The sequence below is a fragment of the Branchiostoma floridae genome, chromosome 13, assembly GCF_000003815.2.
Source record: "Branchiostoma floridae strain S238N-H82 chromosome 13, Bfl_VNyyK, whole genome shotgun sequence".
Classification (NCBI taxonomy): Eukaryota; Metazoa; Chordata; class Leptocardii; order Amphioxiformes; family Branchiostomatidae; genus Branchiostoma; species Branchiostoma floridae.
The window spans coordinates 14,491,079-14,511,779 of NC_049991.1; the positions used below are offsets into that span (position 1 = coordinate 14,491,079).

At 41.5% G+C, this 20,701-nt stretch overlaps 2 protein-coding genes across 5 annotated transcripts in view; both read left to right on the forward strand.

The window, feature by feature from the left end:
- Window positions 1–1,314: 1,314 nt before the first annotated feature.
- Window positions 1,315–5,772, forward strand: LOC118428396 (transcription elongation factor, mitochondrial-like). Its single transcript, XM_035838439.1, has 6 exons — window positions 1,315–1,450; window positions 1,818–2,286; window positions 2,908–3,065; window positions 3,792–3,941; window positions 4,529–4,687; window positions 5,395–5,772. Exons 1-6 carry the CDS (start codon window positions 1,403–1,405, stop codon window positions 5,674–5,676), a joined length of 1,266 nt encoding a protein of 421 aa, XP_035694332.1. The 5' UTR covers window positions 1,315–1,402; the 3' UTR covers window positions 5,677–5,772.
- A 13,870-nt stretch (window positions 5,773–19,642) lies between these two features.
- The window catches only part of LOC118428412 (BAI1-associated protein 3-like), a 94,827-nt gene continuing 93,768 nt past the window's right edge, over window positions 19,643–20,701 (forward strand). For all 4 annotated transcript variants that reach the window (XM_035838458.1, XM_035838454.1, XM_035838459.1 and 1 more), the window contains exon 1: window positions 19,643–19,982. In XM_035838458.1, the coding sequence (XP_035694351.1) occupies window positions 19,840–19,982 (143 nt within the window). In that variant the 5' untranslated portion in view covers window positions 19,643–19,839. The remainder of the gene's footprint in view (window positions 19,983–20,701) is intronic.

Sequence of the window (20,701 nt, forward strand, 5' to 3'; positions counted from 1 at the left end):
GCCGCCGTTAGACAGGCATTGTAACGTTGGCTATGTTCTCTTGTGCTGGGAAAAGGAGTTTGCCGTGATAGCGAGTTAAAAACTCGCTATAAGGGCAAACTCCCTTCCACAGCAAACTCCCTTCCTCGGCAAACTCCCTTTCCTAGCATAGCCAACGTAGCCAACGTTGAAAATCGCGGACCAACGCCCCCCCCCCCCCAAAAAAAAAACAGCCCCGTTCCGAAGGGAGTCTAACACCCAATGGTGTTGTCATGCTCCCAGCTTTGAGAGAAACTGACAGCTGGCGGCCAACCAACACAAACGCCCTTCGTCCATCGGCAACAAGATTTACTTCCGTAACCTATTGAACTACTTGAACCCATGCCAACTACATCTACAGAACGGATAACAACATTTAAACCATGATCAGTCAGTTAAACCGAAGAGCCAGCATCAGCAACTTACTTCCGATGAGTGAAAATCATCAAGCGCCCTTGCATTTTCTTTGCCAATAGGTACACATGAGTGAAAGATTAACCTCCTTCGCACACCTTCTCATGCGCAGGTGTTTATTTGGGGGTGGGGTAATGGGCGCTGATCATTTTCAACATGGGCAAGATGCTCTAATGCTTGGAGGGATATTTTCTGCCATTAGAGAATCTGGCCTAAAATCGCAAATCAGAGCTCCCTAAAAAGCTTAACGCCGGCCGCACCTGGCTAGAAGGAAGGTCTGCGAATAAGGTTGGCGAACGACGGCAATGCGAGGTTGAATAAGTAGGTTCTTATTAATGTGATGGCACAGAGAGCAATAAATACCTACATCGGCTACATATAGCGGCAAGAAGCAGAACTCCAGTTAGAAGCTCTGAGGAAGATGTCTGACGGACATCGAAACGTCAGCAGGTGAGAAAAACTGGTTGTGTAAGAGAAAATTCTTATGTCCTACTGTAAGCATAATTTTCCTCCTTTGTATATGGGGGAAGGAGACATACTGTGATTATATCTCACTCTTTGCTGGGAGACACAGAAATAATGTTTTTCTCTAACGTACGGGAATATGAGAACACAGCGTTGAAACCCCAAGCGCGAGTTCTATGGAGTCTTCCCTTGTTTGCTTATTGATGTTTAGAGTGTAACGTTAGTCATGAAAAATAAGACAGAGCCAGCCAACCTATCACATGCCTGAAAGAAACGACAGATCCCGTTTTTAACGTTACAGGTCAATGTTAGAAATGTTGCAATTCTTATCATTAACGTTAGATGGCGCTGTCGCACATGCACACCATTGTCGTCTGCTACGGCGCATGCGAAATAGGCATTTGCCAGATTTTCGTGGAGACAGACGAACTCTGCACTTCTTGACGTCTCTACTGACCCCTGACGTGGATACAAGAGTTTAAACAGATTCTGTATATTCTACAAGATGAGTTGTCGCTATTTCTTCCATCCTGTTGTATGGAGATCGTTCCAGGTAAGGTTGATTTTAAGGTTAAACTAAAACCGTTCTAGCACATGTTTTGGGGAGGGGGGCAACCTATATAAAAACATTTTGATTTGATATTTCATGTTACCTTGGATAACAGACTGCTTGATTATAGCTTATTTGTTATAAAGAATTTCCTGCATGCATTATTTTCGTTGCAAACTCGTATTAAACTTATGGTAATGATTTGCAATGTTATGTCCGATCGTTATTTTCAACCCTTGCAACTGACGACTGAATGTCTCAATCACACACATCGCAAAAATCTATACCTCACCTTGTCTTGCTGCCCTACTCGTAAGACACGTAGCCCTCTAAAAATGTGTAAATACTTTATTTTCTTCACTTCATTCAGGTCACAGGCTGGTGTCCCCGTGTTGCAGTGCCGCCTATCAGACCCAAGCTTCAATGCAGATGTATTTGCAAGACCTACTCAAGCTCATCCCAGAAACAGGACGACACCTTACTTCACAAGACTGAAGAGAAAACAGAGACGGAGAACCATGTGTCAGATGCAGACGCGCATAATCTAGAAATCAATTCCACAAGGACAGATAACAGCAAAGAAGCCGCAAATACAGAATCGAACAGTGATATTGAAACAGAGTACAGTCCACAAGTTCAAAGCTTACTCATTGATATACAAAAGAAAACTCCAAAGACCCAGCTTGATACAACATACTCCCCAGAAGATAAGGAGACATTGTTGTCAGTATTTAACACAGCCTCAGTCCAGCAGCTTCAGCAAATGCGGGCACTGAAAGGTTTGACAGCAGATGCCATCGTGACACATCGTACACTCCACGGACACTACCAGACCCTCGGTATTCAGATAAACTACTCTTTTATATCTAGTCTTTTTGAAAAAGTAAGATACTGTACATGCATTTAAGTTCGCAGACATTTGATTTCGCAGTAGCGGGAAAATGGACTTTTCGCGGTGGTTTTAATTTCGCGGTTGCACCATGCACTGTAGTCTCTTACTGTTATGGAAAAATGTTCGCGTTGGTTTTGAATTCGCGGTGAAGCGGCCGCCGCGAAAACCGTGAACATTAATCCACCGCGAACATTTCTGCATTTACAGTAGCTGAAGAAATTTGGGCAAAATAATTGCCATATATCTACTTCACACCAATCTATAATATGGTACATGCATATATATGATGTGAAGTAAGACTTTGGTGGGGGTTTTGTTCCAACCTTTTTTGGCTCTTATTTCAACATAATCTACTTCTTGTGAACACTGCTATCTTCACTGAACTATATGCAGATATATTTTCCATATCATGTCTAATGGTGTATCATGTTTAACTAGTCAAGTCTGACCACCATTTCTTTTAGGTTATTAGGAAGTGTAGGTACTATTATGCTGTAGAAAATGCTTATATAACTTCCTTGGAAAATGTAAGCATTTTGAAATGAAGGATCATCTTTTTTTTGGACAGGGAGCTTGCTTGCTGTGCAGGGAGTGGGGAGAACCACGCTGAAGAACGTATGTGAGAGGATCCTGAACCCGGCATCTGAGTCCGACACGGAGGGAGGGCGGGGCCAGGTCAGCAGTAAGGCCATCTACAAACCTCAGCTTAGCCAGGACAGCTTACAGGTCAGTGCTGTTACACAGGGTTTTCTTTTGTTGGTGTTTTTTTATTGAGAACTGTTGCACCCAAGATCAATAAAAGCAATGCACAAACTACCAAATGATAAGGAATACCAGAACGTATGGTGAGTACAAAAATACCCTATGCTTTCCTTGGTGAGTAGCTTTACATCTTGGGAACATTTGCAAACTTGTGTGGTATTTGTGATAGATATAGGAATAGCTACTTCAAGTGAATAATTGATAAAGTAGTAGTGATGCTTGAAAGCTATGTACTGGTCCAGGACTGATATTTTCTTTAGCACAATGGTCCAGTACCAAACATATAATGATTTTGTAACAAAGAAAGCTTAGTACTGTCACAGTGCATTATCATACTTGTAATATATTCTAGGTATCTAACTTAATGCACGAAGGGCAATTGGGCATTAAAAAATTATTATGCAATAAACTTCATTGTATGATTGCGTGGCGTAATCAGCAGCACGTTGGGCTCAGGCCCAAGAGGTCCGAGTTTGAATCCTGCCATGTCATTGATCTTGTGCCCTTGGGAAAGGCACGTACTTTGCACGACTTTCCCACTTCACTCAGGTGAAAATGAGTACCTAGCTTTGACTAGGGGCGTCCCTCAGATATTACGTTAAATACAAACGTGGGCACGAAAGGAAGAAAGAAAGAAAGTATCTTTAGACTACAGAAAGTAGTGATTGAATGTGTTCCACCCCTGTGCAGAGAGTCTGGAGTGTGATGTCCATTAAGGCAGGGCTGAAGCACCTGTCCTGGGCTCACCTGTGTCGGGACGGGACTCTGCACGACTGGGACATCCAGGAGGTGCCCTGTTTCCTGTCAGGACGCTTCCAGGCACACGAGTATCTGGAGGCAGTGAGTTCATGCAGTTTGATGGAATTAATCGCAACCACAGTTATAACACTAACAGTTATAAGACAGGGAAATTTTCTCTACTGTCTCTGTCTCTGTAGGACTAGTACCCTCATTGATGAGTTCCTGGTTCTAATGAGTTGGTAACTGACAGACCCCAGTTCAATCCTGATAGGGCATCTTGGTTAGGGCAGCATCCATCATTCGAAATGGACATAAAATGGGGTATTGTGTTTGACAAGGTGCCTCCAGCATGTTAAAGGGGTAGCAAACCCTCACTGTAAAAATATACCCTGCTACTGAAACAGCAAGGAAACTTGCTGTCTTGTGTGCAACTACATGTAGATACTACAAGGGCCAGAACAAAGGAACAAGGAATATGGATGGAAAAGTGCTTCAAGAAAAGTCATACCAAAGGATGGTAATTAAATCTATTCTAAGACTTGTATTCTTCTGTGTAACTGTGCAGTACTTCCCGATAACCGCATAAAAGGACAGCGTTTCTGACAAAATGATGTTTTCATTATTTCACTGAAATTTGGCAACATATAGCAGAATAAGTTGCAGTTGAGTTTTGTTCTGTTACCCAGGTGTCCCAGATCATCTCCACCTTACCCCCTGCAGACCTGTACTTGCTGGAACAGCAGACGATAAAGAATGACCCGAGTATGGCGCCACTCAAGTTACACTTCCGCTCTGTGGAGGTGCTGCTGTATAGTCTCCTCAACAGGGACTTTTCTGACACAAGGGTAAGAATAAAGTTGCGTGTCTCTATTGTGATAATCTGTCATCAAGGTAGATAATTTGATGATCCTGACCCCATATCAAATCAACAGAGAGTTTAAGCCAAAAGCAGGAATACACTTAATCATGTGCCTGTAATTTAACTCCCAGCCTGTGTTATACAATTTCTTGGTATCAGGAGCTGCATAGCTCTCTCCCCATTCTAGGGGGTCGGTCGGTTGAGCTAATCAGGCTTCAGATAGTGTGGCAGAGATAATAAAGAATAGAACAGTGATTATAGAATGTTACTGCTAGGTGGCAACAACAAAGCCTCACCATTCAAAATATCAGATTATGGTAGTTCATGTGTGTAAAGAGTGTACTTACAGTGATACATACCGATCGACATGAGGAGGGAGCTGACTACATTGACATGTCCAGCTGATGATATGTTTGGGTTGGAACATGGAACCATGGGAGTAGACTGTTCCATTAGATAGATGGGTAAGGACTGTCCTGTGTCTATTTGTGTAAAACTTGCACAAAAATAGTGATGGGACATTCATATTTTTCCTCTAAAAGTCAGAATCGTTTACTTATCTGGCAGTTTTCATTCTATTCTAGTTGGGTAATTTATTTAACAAATAAGTTATCTTTAGAAAGGGCCATTTTAGTTACTTTTAATGTCAATGTTATAGTTTCCCATAAAATCATGAATATTTTTCTCTTTCAGGAACACAGGGTTGTCAGCATGTCGTATGCAGCTGTCGGGAGATATTTTGGAGTCTACGTCAGCGGGTCTCGGACAAGTGGTCGGAGCATGATTCATGACATTGTGAAGGACTCGCGTGAATCTCTGAACCTGAGAGTTGCGATTTCCCAGGAAATGGCCTCAGACTTTCTCAGCAGGAAAGACGGGATTTTGAAAGATGCTCTCTGTGACTGTCTGATGCAGGCATTAGCTTTTGTGGAAATTGTTCTCGATGAGAATCATACTGGCATGAAAGACAGCTGACGGTTGTAAATATATTTATCTAATCTCTAAGCATAGATGACAAAACCAAGAATTTGTAAACTTGTGGGAAAAGGAAGTAATATATTATTCTGTTTTATATATAATTATAAGATGATTTTGTGCTGTTTCTCTTGTGCAGGAAGTAGGGATATATGGCTGGCCACAAATAATCATGGAATGCTTACGGACGGCAAACTGCTGAAACCATCGATCAGACAAAAGAAAGAAAATGCACACCTTAACATGTCTAATCCCCACTGCAAAGCACAAACCAGAAAGTTTGGCCCAAATGAAAAAAAATCTCCTTGACTTAAGATGACTGAACGATGTCACCTTGACTTAAGGTTGCTTTTGGTAGTGGGGAAATAAAACTATGTTCATTGATTAGTCATTAAGATTAACCAAAGACGAAAATCTGATTATTCTGTCCAACTAATAAAAATAAGTCATCACATAATATATGTTGCTTATCTGACCTTCACCAGACCTTCCCAGGGCCCAGCTGGACTGTTTGGGAAAACTAAAAATAGAAATGTAATGTATACATAAAAATTATACACAAATAATGCCCATGACTATGGCTGGGTATCGGTACGGTGTACCGGTACAAAACCGTATTTTCTTATTGGACCTGTCCAGAAAAACCGAACCTGAAAAAATTCAGTGAACTGGATGTTGGACCTATTGGAAAATGAATGTATTATATGATCAGGCATTTACACTTTTCTGGTCTTACCGGTCGAGGAAAATAAGAAGAACGAAGTAGAGTAGAGTCTACAGTCAACATTATCAAAGCAGTTATCCATGTAGGATTTTAAAACGCCAGTGGGAGTCAAATACTCCACAAAACAGATTTCTTTGTTGCGAAATGGACCATTGTTTTGAGTATCGTCCATTAACTAGTTCTCACATACTGAATCAGGTCCAGATTCAGGTTCAAACCTGGACCTGATCTTCTGGACCTGAACCGGACCTGGACCTGAATATTCTGTACCGGTACCCACCCCTACCCATGACTATTCTCTTTATGTCTTTATGTGTAAAGTTTGGTGTCTTTTATATTATACTTTTCATTCCCTGAAGCAGTCCGGCCAGGTCCCAGTTTGGAAATGTGACGTAGCCCTTAGTTACCCTGGTAGACACTATCACTTTAGTAGCCAGTAGTAGTTCAGCTAAGCACTAAGGCCACAGCAAGTAAATTTTAAAAAAAAAAGATTGTTAGAAAAAACAAGATGGGAAAGTTTCTAAATAGACACCACAAACATTGTAATAAGAATTAAAATGACACAATACGGTATCACAACCAACGAGGCATTCATTCCTGTATTTAAGAAGTGCACTAGTGTATTAAAAATGACACTAGTGTGGTAGACTGGTAATCGCTAGCCATGTTGGCAACTTCACTCCTGGCGTCCATATTGATGCCACTCTTACAACTATCCAGCAAGTTGGACTTCTGCACTACAGTCATGACTACCTGTCTAGTGTCAATTCTACATACAATTATTAGGTTACAACGCAATCTATTATACCCATTTTGGTCAATTTGACCATCCCTGAAGAAGAAAAAAAATCTTGATTTTTTTTTCTGAAATCGGGTGGAAATTAATGAGCATGCATATGTCATCCATAAAATTGACTTGATGTGGCCTAATCACCCTTAAACCCTTGCCTGTGTAAACCCTGTGAGCTGCAGCAGGTGTTTGGGGCAAATTTTCATTTCCTGCCACAGTCAGGGCCAAGAGCTGTGCAAACAAGTCAGCAAACAAGAAGTGTGGAAAGTCTACTCATTCTCCCACAGCATAAACTAGACACTCACAATGATATTATAATAGTTTTGTTCTCTTGGTTCAGAAGCCTCCATAGCAGGCTCTTTGAGGCCTTTTTCTGTCTTTGTTTTGGTTCATAATTACACTTTTGCTGGCCATTCCTTTTTGTACTAGGTCACTTGACCCCGTAGGGGGCCAATGGTCGAGTGACCTAATACAAAAAGAAATGGTCAGCAAAAGTGTTTTATGAGCCAAAAAAGGTGGAAAAGGGTCCCAGATAGCTGCCATGGAGGATAGGTTGAGCGTTTTGTTTAGAAAGTTTGTGTTATTTGGGTATAACGGGAGGTGCCCCAACACGGTACGCTTTTTCTTGCGCTCAAACTCATGGCGCTCCATCGCTGGTTGCCTGAGAGTGGTCAAATTTTGATGACTGAAGTTTTTACACATAGATTTGAACAACATACTTGAATAAGAAATGCATTCATGTGGTTCATGAACCTTTCGCGCTGCGTGTTACAAGCGGCAAACACTGTGAGACAATTTCGTGTATGTAACCTTCCAATTTTGTGCTACGCTGGACAGTGTGCCTAACTTGGTACGCTTTTTACATTTTTCTCTCTTCAGAAGTAAGTGGTAAATTTAAGTACACATAAAAAATTAATAGTATGATATTTTAGCTTTCTTTTGGCAGTAAAATCGTGACTGTATGTACTTCTTGTCTCACATGAGGAAGGCTGTACCTAGAACAATCCAGCTGATGTTTTTACGGGCAATGGGCTGAATGCACTGATTGTGAATGCCCGACTAAAAAAACCATTACGAAAAAAACACACCGCCAACATCAACAAAACTCTGTCTGATTATATGAAAATATCATCTACATCTCTCTATCAAGTCTTATTTTCATAGACAGCACAAATCATTTGTTACAGTCAAAGAAATCTTTGGAGCGTTCTCTAGTCTGCCACCTTCACGGCCACACTCCCTTGGGAGTACAATGGTGGCAATGTTTGTGTCGCTTCCTTTTGGTTGCTTTTCTACTCAACAAACATTTGAAGACCCATATTCATAGTGTTTTATGGAGCTTTATTTATGTGTATCATGACAGTTGTGTGACTGCTTGGAAGAATTCGTATAGTTAGCGACACGAGCCGCCAATACGCAGAGGCCGGTGACCGCAGTGATTCAGCACTGTCAACATTACTGTTAGAATTCTGTTTTACAAAAAAAAAACATGAAGTAAATATGTTGAAGTATACTTGGAATGCAAATTAAAGCTGTGTGCATGAACTTGGTTTATTTACCTTTGTAATCAGCATAGTCAGTGGCAACAAACACGGTGTACTTATGGATAATAAGATCAGCAAAAAATCCGTACCGTCTTACGACGGGAACCGTCTTAGGGCGGCCCCCGTTACATGTATAAAGCATAAAATCCTTCCCTTGCTGTGCCCATCTCTAGACCGATACCTTTGGCCACACAGGTACACTACAGCAGGGGGCTAGTCCACTGTCAGTTCAGTTCATCCTCATAAGAGGTGCTATTAATGATGTCAGACCATGCATCTCTATCTAGCATGGCGGCTAGCAGGTTGTGGTCCACTGGTAGTGGTGTGTATCATTCACCAAAATGTCACTCTTTTTCTGAAGTGCCAGGCGCTATAGCAGAGGAAGCAGTGTGTGCTAGTTTTCATGTTGTTGGTTTGAACCCCTGACCTTCCGAATGCAAGGTGAACACTACGATGAGGCCATTTGGCCTGGTATGATAAATTTGAAAGTTTCCCTTCTGAAAATGTCTCATTGTGTAGGCGCTACAGGAATCTACTTGCCTATCAGGAGTAATTTATGTTCACCTTGACAGGGTTAAGAGCTGTGCTGTTAGTAGGAACTGATAAAAAATTGAGAAATTAAGACAATTTTCTTGGTAATGTGTAACGTGGCAGGAAATTACAGGTTCATTGCGACTCCTGAATAGAGCAGCCCTGACATAATTGGCTTTTCAATGGTCGCAGATTGGAGTAAATTGTCACTAGATTGGTATAAAACTTTTTCTTCTATTCAGTTTTCTTGCGGTGTAGAATAGAAGGCCAATTGTGCTGTAATCAGTCAGCGGCAGGTATATAACATGTACATTACGTGTCTGACAAAACCGGGAACATATCATGTGGTAATATCCAAATTGCAACAATTGGCTCCAAGGTAATTTGGATTTTATGATATTAATGATCCACGTAATGAACAAAATATGACAGCCAAAACATGATTAAGAAGCATTCAAACACTGCCGTGATTTGGAGACTAGTATTGTGAAATGCTCTGAATGGTAACCTCCATAAAGCAGACTCTCTGTGCCTTTTTTCGTGTTTTCCCCTCATAATACACTTTTGCAGGCCATTTCTTTTTGTACTGGCTGCCGATGGCATAAGCGACGCACTAAAAAAGGAAATGACCAGCAAAAGTGTATCATGAGCCCTCCAAAAGATGAAAAATGACCCAGAGAGCCTGCTATGGAGGCTACTGAATCGGTTCTTCCTTCTAGCATAACAACTAATGACGTCACAGACATCAAGAGACCTTACCGTTATAGGAAATTGCAACTGTTTGGCGACGTCATGCTATTCCAATTGAATTTCGTCCTATTCACTTTCCTCTCATTTTCACTCCAATTCAATCAACTCATTTTTCAGCGCATTCTTCATTTGCAAGATGCTGATTGTTTTTTCTTGCAGCACTTGGATGTTTTCTTTTGCAGGAACTATAACCTTGAGTGTCAAGTTTGCGTGTCACATATCCTGCACGCAAATACCCAACGGTCGTACTTAAGTTACCACCGTTTGAGATTGATTTCGCACAAAAATGAGCTGAGAAATCAATCTTCCTTCCGCCGCACTGTTACCATTTAATAGCTACGCAGCTAAATAAACATGCGTTTGAGGACTATATCTTATTATTAAAACATGACTGAACTGTATAGAAAACTTTGTGAGCTCATAGATCGTATGTTCTTAGTTTATAGCACTGAACCGTTCACGAAATTGAAACGGTGGACCCTTTGTGAATTTCCGAGTCATTCATTTTCGAATTTTCTATCGCGTCATTCTCGAAGCAAATTACCTGACCTGTCAATGTCTACAGGAGAAGACTCAGGCGATGTTGACTTCAACCTGTCTAAATCCGTGTTTTTCTCCACCCAAACACGTACCAGTGGGTACTTTCGTGCCAAATACCCTACGGAATTACGTACGTTACCACCGTTTGAGAGTAATTGTTTACAAAAATGCTCACATTTTGGAATTGGGAAACCCATCAGCAGTTCTCATGCGTCAAAACACGCATGTAAGACGTCACCTTTCTTACCCGGGGCTTAGCCGGGCTGTTTACGGAAACAAAAAGTTAAGGTTTATGTCAATGAATACACACAAGGCATGCTGTTGAATTATTTTTGTTACTCAGGGGTTCACCCTCTTCATCAAAGGGAACAAATACCAATATTATGCAACTTACACAGTCATACATACTCCAGACCAAACGTTTCCAAATTGATTGAACATTTTCCTTTGAAATCTTGTATGTATAATTATATATACACTTGTTGAATCCGTCACCCCACTGCTATACTTTATTTTATTTGATGTCACATTGTTTTGTCCTTTGTTTATTTTATTTTTAAATGTCCTAGTGGTAATGTTAATATTAGCTCGGCTAGAGTGCATTCACCACTATGTCTTGTCTGATATGTATACCAATAAAAGATTATTATTGGTCCGTTTTGTGGTTTTGTTGTCTTTTCTATTGGTACGTTTCGTTCCCCAAAGCTACCCGGCCGGGTCCTTGTGTGGAAATGTGACGTTAGCCTAACCGTTTCTTAAATCGGAATATGGTCCATGGTAGTGGTGCGTACCTAAACTCAATTTCAGGTTCAGGTCCGGATTCAGGTCCAGCAGTTCAGGTTCAGCTCTGGACTTATAAGTCCGGACCTGAACCCATCATTGCATATTATGTGCATTTTTTTTGAGGGGGAGGGGGGATGGTGCATATAAAATTGCATGTTAGCATGACTTGACATGCAATGTGAAAAATACATGAAAATGATATATAGCCAGTGTAAACACGAAATGTGTTTTGTCTTTTTTCAGTGCAAATTGCACTGTCTATGGAAGGTTTTAGATGGTTTAGAACAAAATTAGGGAATGTAAGTGACAGATTGCTTTTTGCAAGTCCGGACTTGGCTCCGGACATTTAGTTTTTTTTGGGACTTGGACCTAAACATTTTTAGGTCCAATTCCAAGTCCGGGCTTTAGGTACGCACCACTAGTCCATGGTGTAAAAGTGTTTTTGGAATCTAACAATCACTTACAAAATATTTGAAAATACTCTTCTTTATAAATGACATTCGTTTCAACTACTACCCATTGGAGTTCGCCGGGCGCCTCCTCAGTAGAGAGGGACATTGCCGATAATTACACTGTCCCAAGCCACGCTGTACATATTATAACCTACAGTAACCCATTCGCTAACTTCTACCACCATAACAGCTCACAATCTCAGGAGGAAATATACGTGCGTCGCCTAGAGCAATGACAGCAGTCATCGTCCAAATGGTGCTTCGTTCTTTGAGTTTCATAGAAGCTAGTCAAGCTTACCAGATGAATAAAAAGCCTCGAATAAAGGATTATGATGTGAAACCTCTTGTGGTTTGTTTATATTCTTGCGAAGGGCCCGTGAAGGTAAATATTCATGTTAGTTGTACCTAGAACGGAACGGCGTTATGGTACCGACTTTGTTAATGTGTACATTCGTATGCAGCACCGGTGAGCGATTCTGTATCAGAGACTTGCACAGGTTGCCCCAGACGGCATCCACGGCGACAGTCAATAACGCAAAGGGCTGCCGGGTTAACAACATACAGCAAACGAATGGATGTGTTGCAATTCCAATCACTTACCCTGTCGGTCATTCATACAGCGTCACCAGAACGGGTATTAAATCTGTATTTTTGATGTTAAAGTCTAGACTTTCTGACATGTATATCCAAACATTCTATCATAATTTGAGTATTGATACCGGTAAGTTAAGGTTTTACAAGACATGTAAGACATCGTACACTATGGGAAAATATTTAGAATTAGATGATTTTGATCTGCGTTGTGCCATTATTAAAATCAGAATTAGTGCCCACCCCTTGAAATAGAAAAAGGGCGATACAAGAAGTTACCCGTGTATGAAAGAACTTATAGATACTGTACGTTAGATATGGTAGAAGACGAAACACATTTTATCTCAAACTGCCCCTTCTATAATCAAGAGAGACAAGAGCTCATGAAAGAAGTCACCAGATTTTATCCTAATATCTCCACGTTTACAGACAAAAAGAAAACTACTCTCCTTTTAACGTCGCAAACCCCACACATTACAGAAAAATTTGGATCTTTCGTCTTCCACTGTCTCAGAAAAAGAAGTCAAACCCACCCAATAAGTTACATCTTTACCTAGTTTAAAATTAGACTAGAGTAGTCGCTCACTATACTGTGATTTCCATTATTTGTATGTAATTTTTGTCACTTGGACAAGAACTTGCAATAAAACTTATTATCAAACTCGAATCAATCAGACCAACCTCAGTTTAGAAAAAAGGGCTGTAGGCAGCTTCTTCATAATGTCTCAAAACAACATTTTATGTCAATTCGTAGGCAGCAAAATAGAATCACGTCTTTTTAGAGAAATAAACCTGGTCTGATGATATATCTTATGCTGTGCATTTGATTTGGTATCAGGAATGGCTTTTCATCCATTTATTGAGATTTACTACATTTGTGGAAGTATTGACATACATGTGTAACTATCACCTTTCCCTTTTCAAGATGTCAACCTGGAGACCACACTAATGTTTCGTTCACTCACACTGGGAGGGACCCCTACCCTTTCGATAAGTGCAGCGTGCTCGAGAAGTGGCTCTCCACAAACATTTGCTTCCCACCACACATTGAACTAGGATAAAAGTTTTGTCTGCGAAAACGTTTCTGCATGGATATGACCTGTATGATAGGACAGTAACCAACTAAGACCGGTGGGATCATTTCTGTCTATGTGCGGGGGCGACCGTTTGGCAGAGCGCACCTGCGGGCTTCAATTAGCAGCTTATTCACCGGAACTCGATACAAAAGAGAATGGCGGCGTCTCCCCATCTTATCTTTTATACACGGGCTATTTTTGAGCGCGTTCTTTTAAGAGATAAAAGATATCGCTAAGGCAAACAAAGAGTGAATAGGGCATGCCCTTTAGTAAAAGGAATGGCAAGATCGTTGTTCTCAAATCTGGGGAATTTTCTCCCGAATTGGTCCTCCTACCAGCGTTGTCATCTAGTCATATCTACCATTCCGACAGAAGCGCTAGTGATAGTCCATGGTGATAGTCCATGGGCCATAACGCTAGTGATAGTCCATGGGCCAGGACGATTTTTTGTACCACCGAGTGGGACCAGAGCTACTATGGTTTTTTTTAACTCTGCAATAACCAAAGTTAACCAGTAGCTCTGGTCCCTCTTAGTGGTACAAATATCGTCAATTTCGGGTCCCATCCCACGGACTATGATGGGTCAACCATTGCAAAAACAGACCTGTACCCTTAGGGCTGCCCTTAAAGTACCTTGTCCAAAGAGCTGTTGTGTTCTGATAACACCCTCTTTTCATTTTGGTCATCCTCTTATGGAAATATATCGTTTTACTGAATGTTACTCATCTTTAATTCATAACATTCTCTTTCACTAATAGGGTAAGATGAACATGAAGCTTAACCGATTCAGAGCAGCTCTCGGTGCTGCACTGACCTTGGCCGCGTCGAAATAAATAGCCCTGTCACAGATAAGGGTTGTTAAAACCCAGGGTTCAAATCCCCCCAGACGCGGTCATTTTCACGCTGTGCCCTGCATCGTAGTCATTCATTTCCCGTGTCGGAGAACGTTCCGCCGTCCATTAGTTACCAACACCTTCCTGGTGCTAAGATTGATGCACTGTGCTGGCGAAATGGATGTTTTCAAAATACAATAACCGTAATCTTTCTAACGCCGCACTGTTCCCATTAGCCGCGGAGATAGATAAGTAATTCACTATGCGTTTGAGGGTTATCTACTATCGTAACGTTAACGACGACATGGCTGCCCTGTGTAGAAACAGGTTTGTGAGCTCATAGACGTATGTTCTCAATTGCTATCCAAGAGCCGTTTATGAAGTTGAAGCGGCAGACCTTTTGTAAATTTTTGAGGTTTGCATGTTCTGTCGTGACATAATCTCCAAGCAGATCTTACGATGGTATAAGATAGTACCAAACTGGGTAAGGAGTGTAGTCAACCAAGAGGTGCCCGTTTGACTCCCTTTGGCCGGCTGTACTTCTTGGCCAGCTTTGATACTATCTTAAGCCACTGTAGGATCTGCTTGAAGATAATCGCGACATTCTCGGAGCAAATTACCTAACCGTTCAACGCTACAGCAGAAGACTCGGGCGATGTTGACTTCAAACTGTCTAAATCCGTGTTTTATCCATCCAAAACACTTACTGATGGGTACTGGCGATGTGTATCCTTTACGTCTTCGTACTAGTAGCACGATAAGACGCGTGCTAAGGCACAGATATGAGGGACTGTATATTAGACTTTCCTTTTAAAAGATTCACGTCCAAGGCTCTGACGTGAATCTTTTAAGAGCAAAGTCTAATATAGTCCATCATTTCGAGGTGTTGAGCCTCTACCTAAGACGTGGAGAGCGTGAGATGGATTCCTTTTAACGATAGTTCTGTCATAACGACTGAGAGTACACGCGATGGGAGCTACAGCAGTGCAAACAAAGTGTCGTTAGCAATCGGAAAAACTACAACAGAAGCATGGCCCCGTAACTCCTTGCAGCAAAGTTCACGTCCGTGATGACTTCACAATTCTTAACAATTGTTTCAGCTCCCACGAGTTCTGACAAAAACTTTAGGGTCGCTCTAGAGTGAGAACATTTCCTTTAATATAGGTTGTCAAGTACTGAAAGAAATTTCATAGGCCTAATGTTACACACCACACATGCAGCTGAAACTACTTTTTAAAGCGCTTTAACACAGACACGATATAAATTAACTTAGGTCGTCACAAATTCTCTTGGCAACAATACATTATCTACCTACCTACCTAGTCCCCTGACTTCCTGGTCGTTGGGGGGGGGGGGGGCAAGGTACTAGTAGACAAGAATATGGAGAGTTGTCTCCAGGACCGTAATACATTAATGAATGCAAAAAGTACCCAATCATTACACGAATCTTGTCTAAATGGTATATCAATAGCAGTGTCATATTTCTCTCGAATGTAATGTGGATAACCCAGTCCTTCCTTCTAGGACGAATTCTGTTATTCTGTTTGTAATCCGATACAAAAGTTGACTGAAGCTTCGGGCGTTTTTGGTGGAAGTTGGTTCAGCACCAAGGAGATATACTAGTCAAGCAACAGAAACTCAAGAAGAGCGTACGGATAACGATATATCAAAATGTCGTGAGCACATAGATATAAAAAGATTAACTGTGAATGTGTCTACGTGCCAGTTTATTCCCCCACCGATGAACACGCCGTCCTCGATGCAGGTAGCCCCCTCGTGGGTGCCAAAGAACCTTTGAAGCTAGTCTATCGTCTAATACGATACGTTGCTATCTCAAACTCAGACATCAAATAAAATCATGCCGTGGATTCATGTTAACATTTGCACTCCGTTGTTGACTGTCTGGAGTGTCTTTGTGTTGTGGCTCACGTGAAAAATACCTGGAAGATATTTTCATATTTTTTTTTTACATTGTACCCGTTACAATTGTTGTTCACTTAACTTCGACTTGACTTGACTGTTGGTGGTGGCCTATCTATTTTCTGCTTGGACTTATAGCGAATTGTGAATGCATTCTGACGATCCATGCCCACATGTGTCTATTCACTTATGGCGCGGACACCCGGATAATTCAGTATAAATAGCTAAATGATTTAATAAGAAACACCCTTTACTAGTTCAAAGTTTCTCCGATTGTTATTCAATACATACATGTAGACCTTCAAATGGTACATTATCGTTCCGAAAAACAAAGTGTGCTGATGTATTTCTATAGTAAATGTCATTACTACACTCCAGCAAGAAAGCCCTCTAGACAGATGATCTTGAATACAGAAGTCAGCTCCGCCCCCTCCCCCAAACCTTCATTCGCAAGCCCTTCCATATCCACTGCGCTGTGAGTGATTTGCAGAGCGGCCCGTTCAGTCATGGGCCAAGTTATAGGGCATGGCGGGGCTCATCTATCTCTCGTGTAGCTTCCCAGTAACATAAGCCGGTAAGGGCATTCTGGATTTCCGCAGAAAATCCGGTAAAACCGTGGTATTTATGGCACTTGCGTCAGCCACGCACTGCTTCCCTGGTCGCCTGAAATCTCCGTCTCCAATCTGAGTACTTTGGTGCAGAACGCAACATATATCCCTACCCAAGAGTTATCATTCTACTTATACTCAACCATAGTCTGTCTTTGATATCAAAGAAGTTCTTACAAAACCGAAGATCCTTAACGTTATCTGTATCAATTTCGCTCACTTCAACTAATAGGTTTTTAGCCTGCAGCTGGCTGTCATCCTATAGTTTACCGGGCTCCCATACTCTGGGGGAGAGTAACCTCATGTATCTGCATGTAGGATAGTACCCAGACTAGCTAGATTTATCCTTAATTTGAAAAATAATCATGTAGATATTTGCAGAAACTTTGATGCTCTTTAGATTCATTTCAGTTGCGGGCGATTTTCTCGAAGTTGTGTGACCATCACTGATTAGAATCTTCCCTGTTGATGATGGCGGCTTACTTTACTGCCTGCCACAAGCTGTCAATGTTGTTGGGACTGCTTGGTGCTAAAGGCCTTACTTGACAGTAAAAATCAACAGCCTCTATAGTTACCACTTGCTCTCTCTTTTCGCCAGCTTACCACGGAGGTAACTACGGGTGATGGCTAGAGAATTAAAGATGCGTCAGTTGGAATATTGCCAACGCACAGCTTTGCTGCTGAAAGACAGCTCACAGTCAACACCAATGGTTGGTTTGTGAGTTCCAGTTAAAGGTCACATAATATGTCAGTTGATAGGATTGAAGAGATTACTAATCGTCTCTAATATTGCCGATCATCATTCGGAACACCTTCATGTAAACACCGAAAAGTAGCAATGTTCCAGGGTCGATGCACCCAATCGCTTCTTTTTATCCAAGAATTTGTTATTTTCTTTCTTCTTTTTTCCATCTATCTGCTATGAACCCGCCATCTGAAAGTTCCGTATTACTGGTCAGACTCTCTGACTCTGTCCTTGGGAAGCGCAGTTTACATCTCCATCCAGGAGTAAATTGGTATTTGGTACCTGACTTTGTTTGTGGAGGTAGAAGTGTGCACGTGGGGGAAGAAAAGGAAATGACTTCACCTGGCAATACCGTGATCACATTGTATACGTATTTGATTTCATTTGAGTAAACTATAGGCAGTCTATGAGAACTGTAAATGTATGTATGTGATGGCACCCAATATCAGCTAGGCTGCCTGGGTTTGCCATGTATTGCAATAGTGGCTTCATTTGTTTTTATCAAATCTAATAAATGATAGCCCTGAGGTTGCTTTTACGATTCATTCGCATCCCGAGAGAGCTTTTCCGAGAAAGTTAAATGCGTAATACATCCATTTTGATTTCTATTTTTCGAGATTTCTCGGAATGATATTTTATCATCGTTCTCGGACGACATTGGTGATACCTTGCAAGTCGGAGGGTGCGAATTTACGAGAACATGGGATATCTATCTGACGCAGCTTTCGAGATGAAATGTGAGTTACGAGAAACAATGCAATCCGTTAAACCTACCCACGCAGATCACCTTGTTGCTCGGGAGGAGTTCGTCTTAAATGGATCGCGGCGCGTTAAATGTTCGTTACAAAACGGCGCTGAGATTAGCTATCACAGAAGACACAAGCACGCCCACGTGACTGGGTTGAAGCGATGCAGATGTCGATATGCTGCACGCTATAGCTACTGGAGACTATTGTAGTCTATAACGTTATGTGTTTTTTCTTTAAAGCTAAGGGTCTATTAGCCTTTTTGAGGCTGTAGGTAATCTCCAAGCAGATCCTACGGTAGCATACGATAGTATCAAAATCTGGCAGAGGAGTGAAGCCGGCCTAGGAGTGTGTATGCGACCGGAAGACCTCCTATGGCCGGTTACACTTCTTGGCGGACTTTGATACTATCTTATATGCCGCCGGGAATCTGCTTGGAAACTAGCTGTAGCTAGGGATGGTAGGTTGTTTATTTATGAATCATTTACTTATTGAGATTACTGCAATACTGTACTAATACTAACAGCAACAGCAGCAACAGTCTACAACCTCTATGGCATCAATCAAATTACGGTATCTGGTAGCTTGGCAGCTATATTGTTGAGCGTTACGAGATAGTGCATATTACACTTTTACCCCAGAGCGTTTTGAGTACCAGAGGATTGTTCCGCCTACACCATTGTACACGAGATGTCATCGGATGGTACGGTGAAGCACACACTAGTCACCAACAGGGGACTCACACATGCAAATCTATGGCCCGAGCAGGAATAAGATCGCCAGCACTGATCTATATCGTTGGTTGCAAAAAAAAAAAAAAAAAAAAAATGGCACAAGTTATGTTATATGAGGGGAATGTGTTTAACAGTGGTATACGTACCGATGTTGAATGAACTGTTCCTTAACCGCCCCAAGAAATGATGGATGAGAGGTTTTTGGCAAAACGGACACCGGACCGCATTGTATGTTTTGTGTTTTAGTGCAACACAAATTAAAGTTGGCAATTTATCATTCGAAGCAGAAAATCTATTTCTCTTACCTTTCTGTCGTCAGGCGTATTTTACTGTGAGTTTTGATTACGCCTGAAAGTTAGAACTACGGAACGCTTTCTGCAAAAGGGGTACCGTTATATTTTGATGTCAGTCTACAAAGAAGAATTTGTCTTGACGTACTTAAAAATATACGTGTGTGCACATATTGTAAATATACAATCCTTTTATTATTTAAAATACTTTTATTCATTTTGACATCATCCCATGCTCTACAAAATGGAGTTCCAAAACATTCCCTCCTATCCTTCCCACCCCTTCTCGGCTTTGGACGATTCCAGAGACTTCCGGGTTCTGGGATTCGATCGAGCGAACGGGATCCGCGAGAGTCAGACAAACCGAGCACGGGGAGCTGACACCAGCTTTCCACTTGTTGCAGAGCGGCGCCTTGTCGGCAAGCCTCTTGAACAGCCCGTTCCTCGCAAGTTCAAGTAATAGGATCAACGTAAATCTAGTGTAAGCAGTTTAAAGAGCCAGCAAGATGTCAGTTAGGCCTCGACAGATGCCCGAAGCGGGATCAAAGGGGCGTAGCCCGAAGTCCCGTTCGGCGTCTGGGAAGAAGAGACCCCGCAAGAAGAGGGCGGATGATCACGTCGAATTTACCAGAGAACAGAGTAACCACAAGTAAGGCCACGTCTACTACTTTTGTGAGCTTTGTTGGGTGTGTGCTCAGTAACGAACGTTTCCATGTGTACTCTGTACAAGTGTTGTGCCATTGTGTCAACACTACTGCAAGGCGCGCGGAAAAGGCGTAGAATACTCGACTTGCTCAGCAACAGCCGCGCGTGTTTTGTCAAAATTTGTGTGTGTAACAAATTTTAAGTCCCAAATTTTACCCGTAATGAAGTTCACAACAGAGACTTAAAACGAGGGCTCGAGCTTAGCATACCTTTTGCCAGACATGATAGGTACAGAAACAGTGCTATTCCATACTTGTCCTCACTCTTAAATACTGATTTATAGCCTGTTTATAGTCACATGACTACTACATGGAATCTTGATTACTGCTCATGTAAGCCTTTGTGTGCAGCAATTATTGTTAAATATGTTATATTGTATATATTAAGATGTTTTTAAGACTAAAACTAACTTAATTCAGCCAGTTTTACAGCATTGTATGAAAGGCTGCAACGTTGTTTTAGTATGTCCATGTATGTATGTATATGTATGCTTGAATAAACCATTGATATAAGTCGTCACAACACTTGACGATTGCACCCAAATCAAAAACTTTCATGCGATATATGTAGACTTCACCGTTAGTATACTTTGTTATTATATTATGTTATGTAAAAACTCTACTGTTTTCACTGGTTTCCTTCCGAAGTGATTTGACCTTTAAC

Coding starts and splice junctions, on each gene's coding strand:
- LOC118428396 (XM_035838439.1), top strand. CDS start 1,403: ATGAGTTGTCGCTATTTCTTCCATCCTGTTGTATGGAGATCGTTCCAG. Junction 2,287..2,907: donor CGGACACTACCAGACCCTCG/GTATTCAGATAA, acceptor TTTTTTGGACAG/GGAGCTTGCTTGCTGTGCAG. Junction 4,688..5,394: donor GGGACTTTTCTGACACAAGG/GTAAGAATAAAG, acceptor TTTCTCTTTCAG/GAACACAGGGTTGTCAGCAT.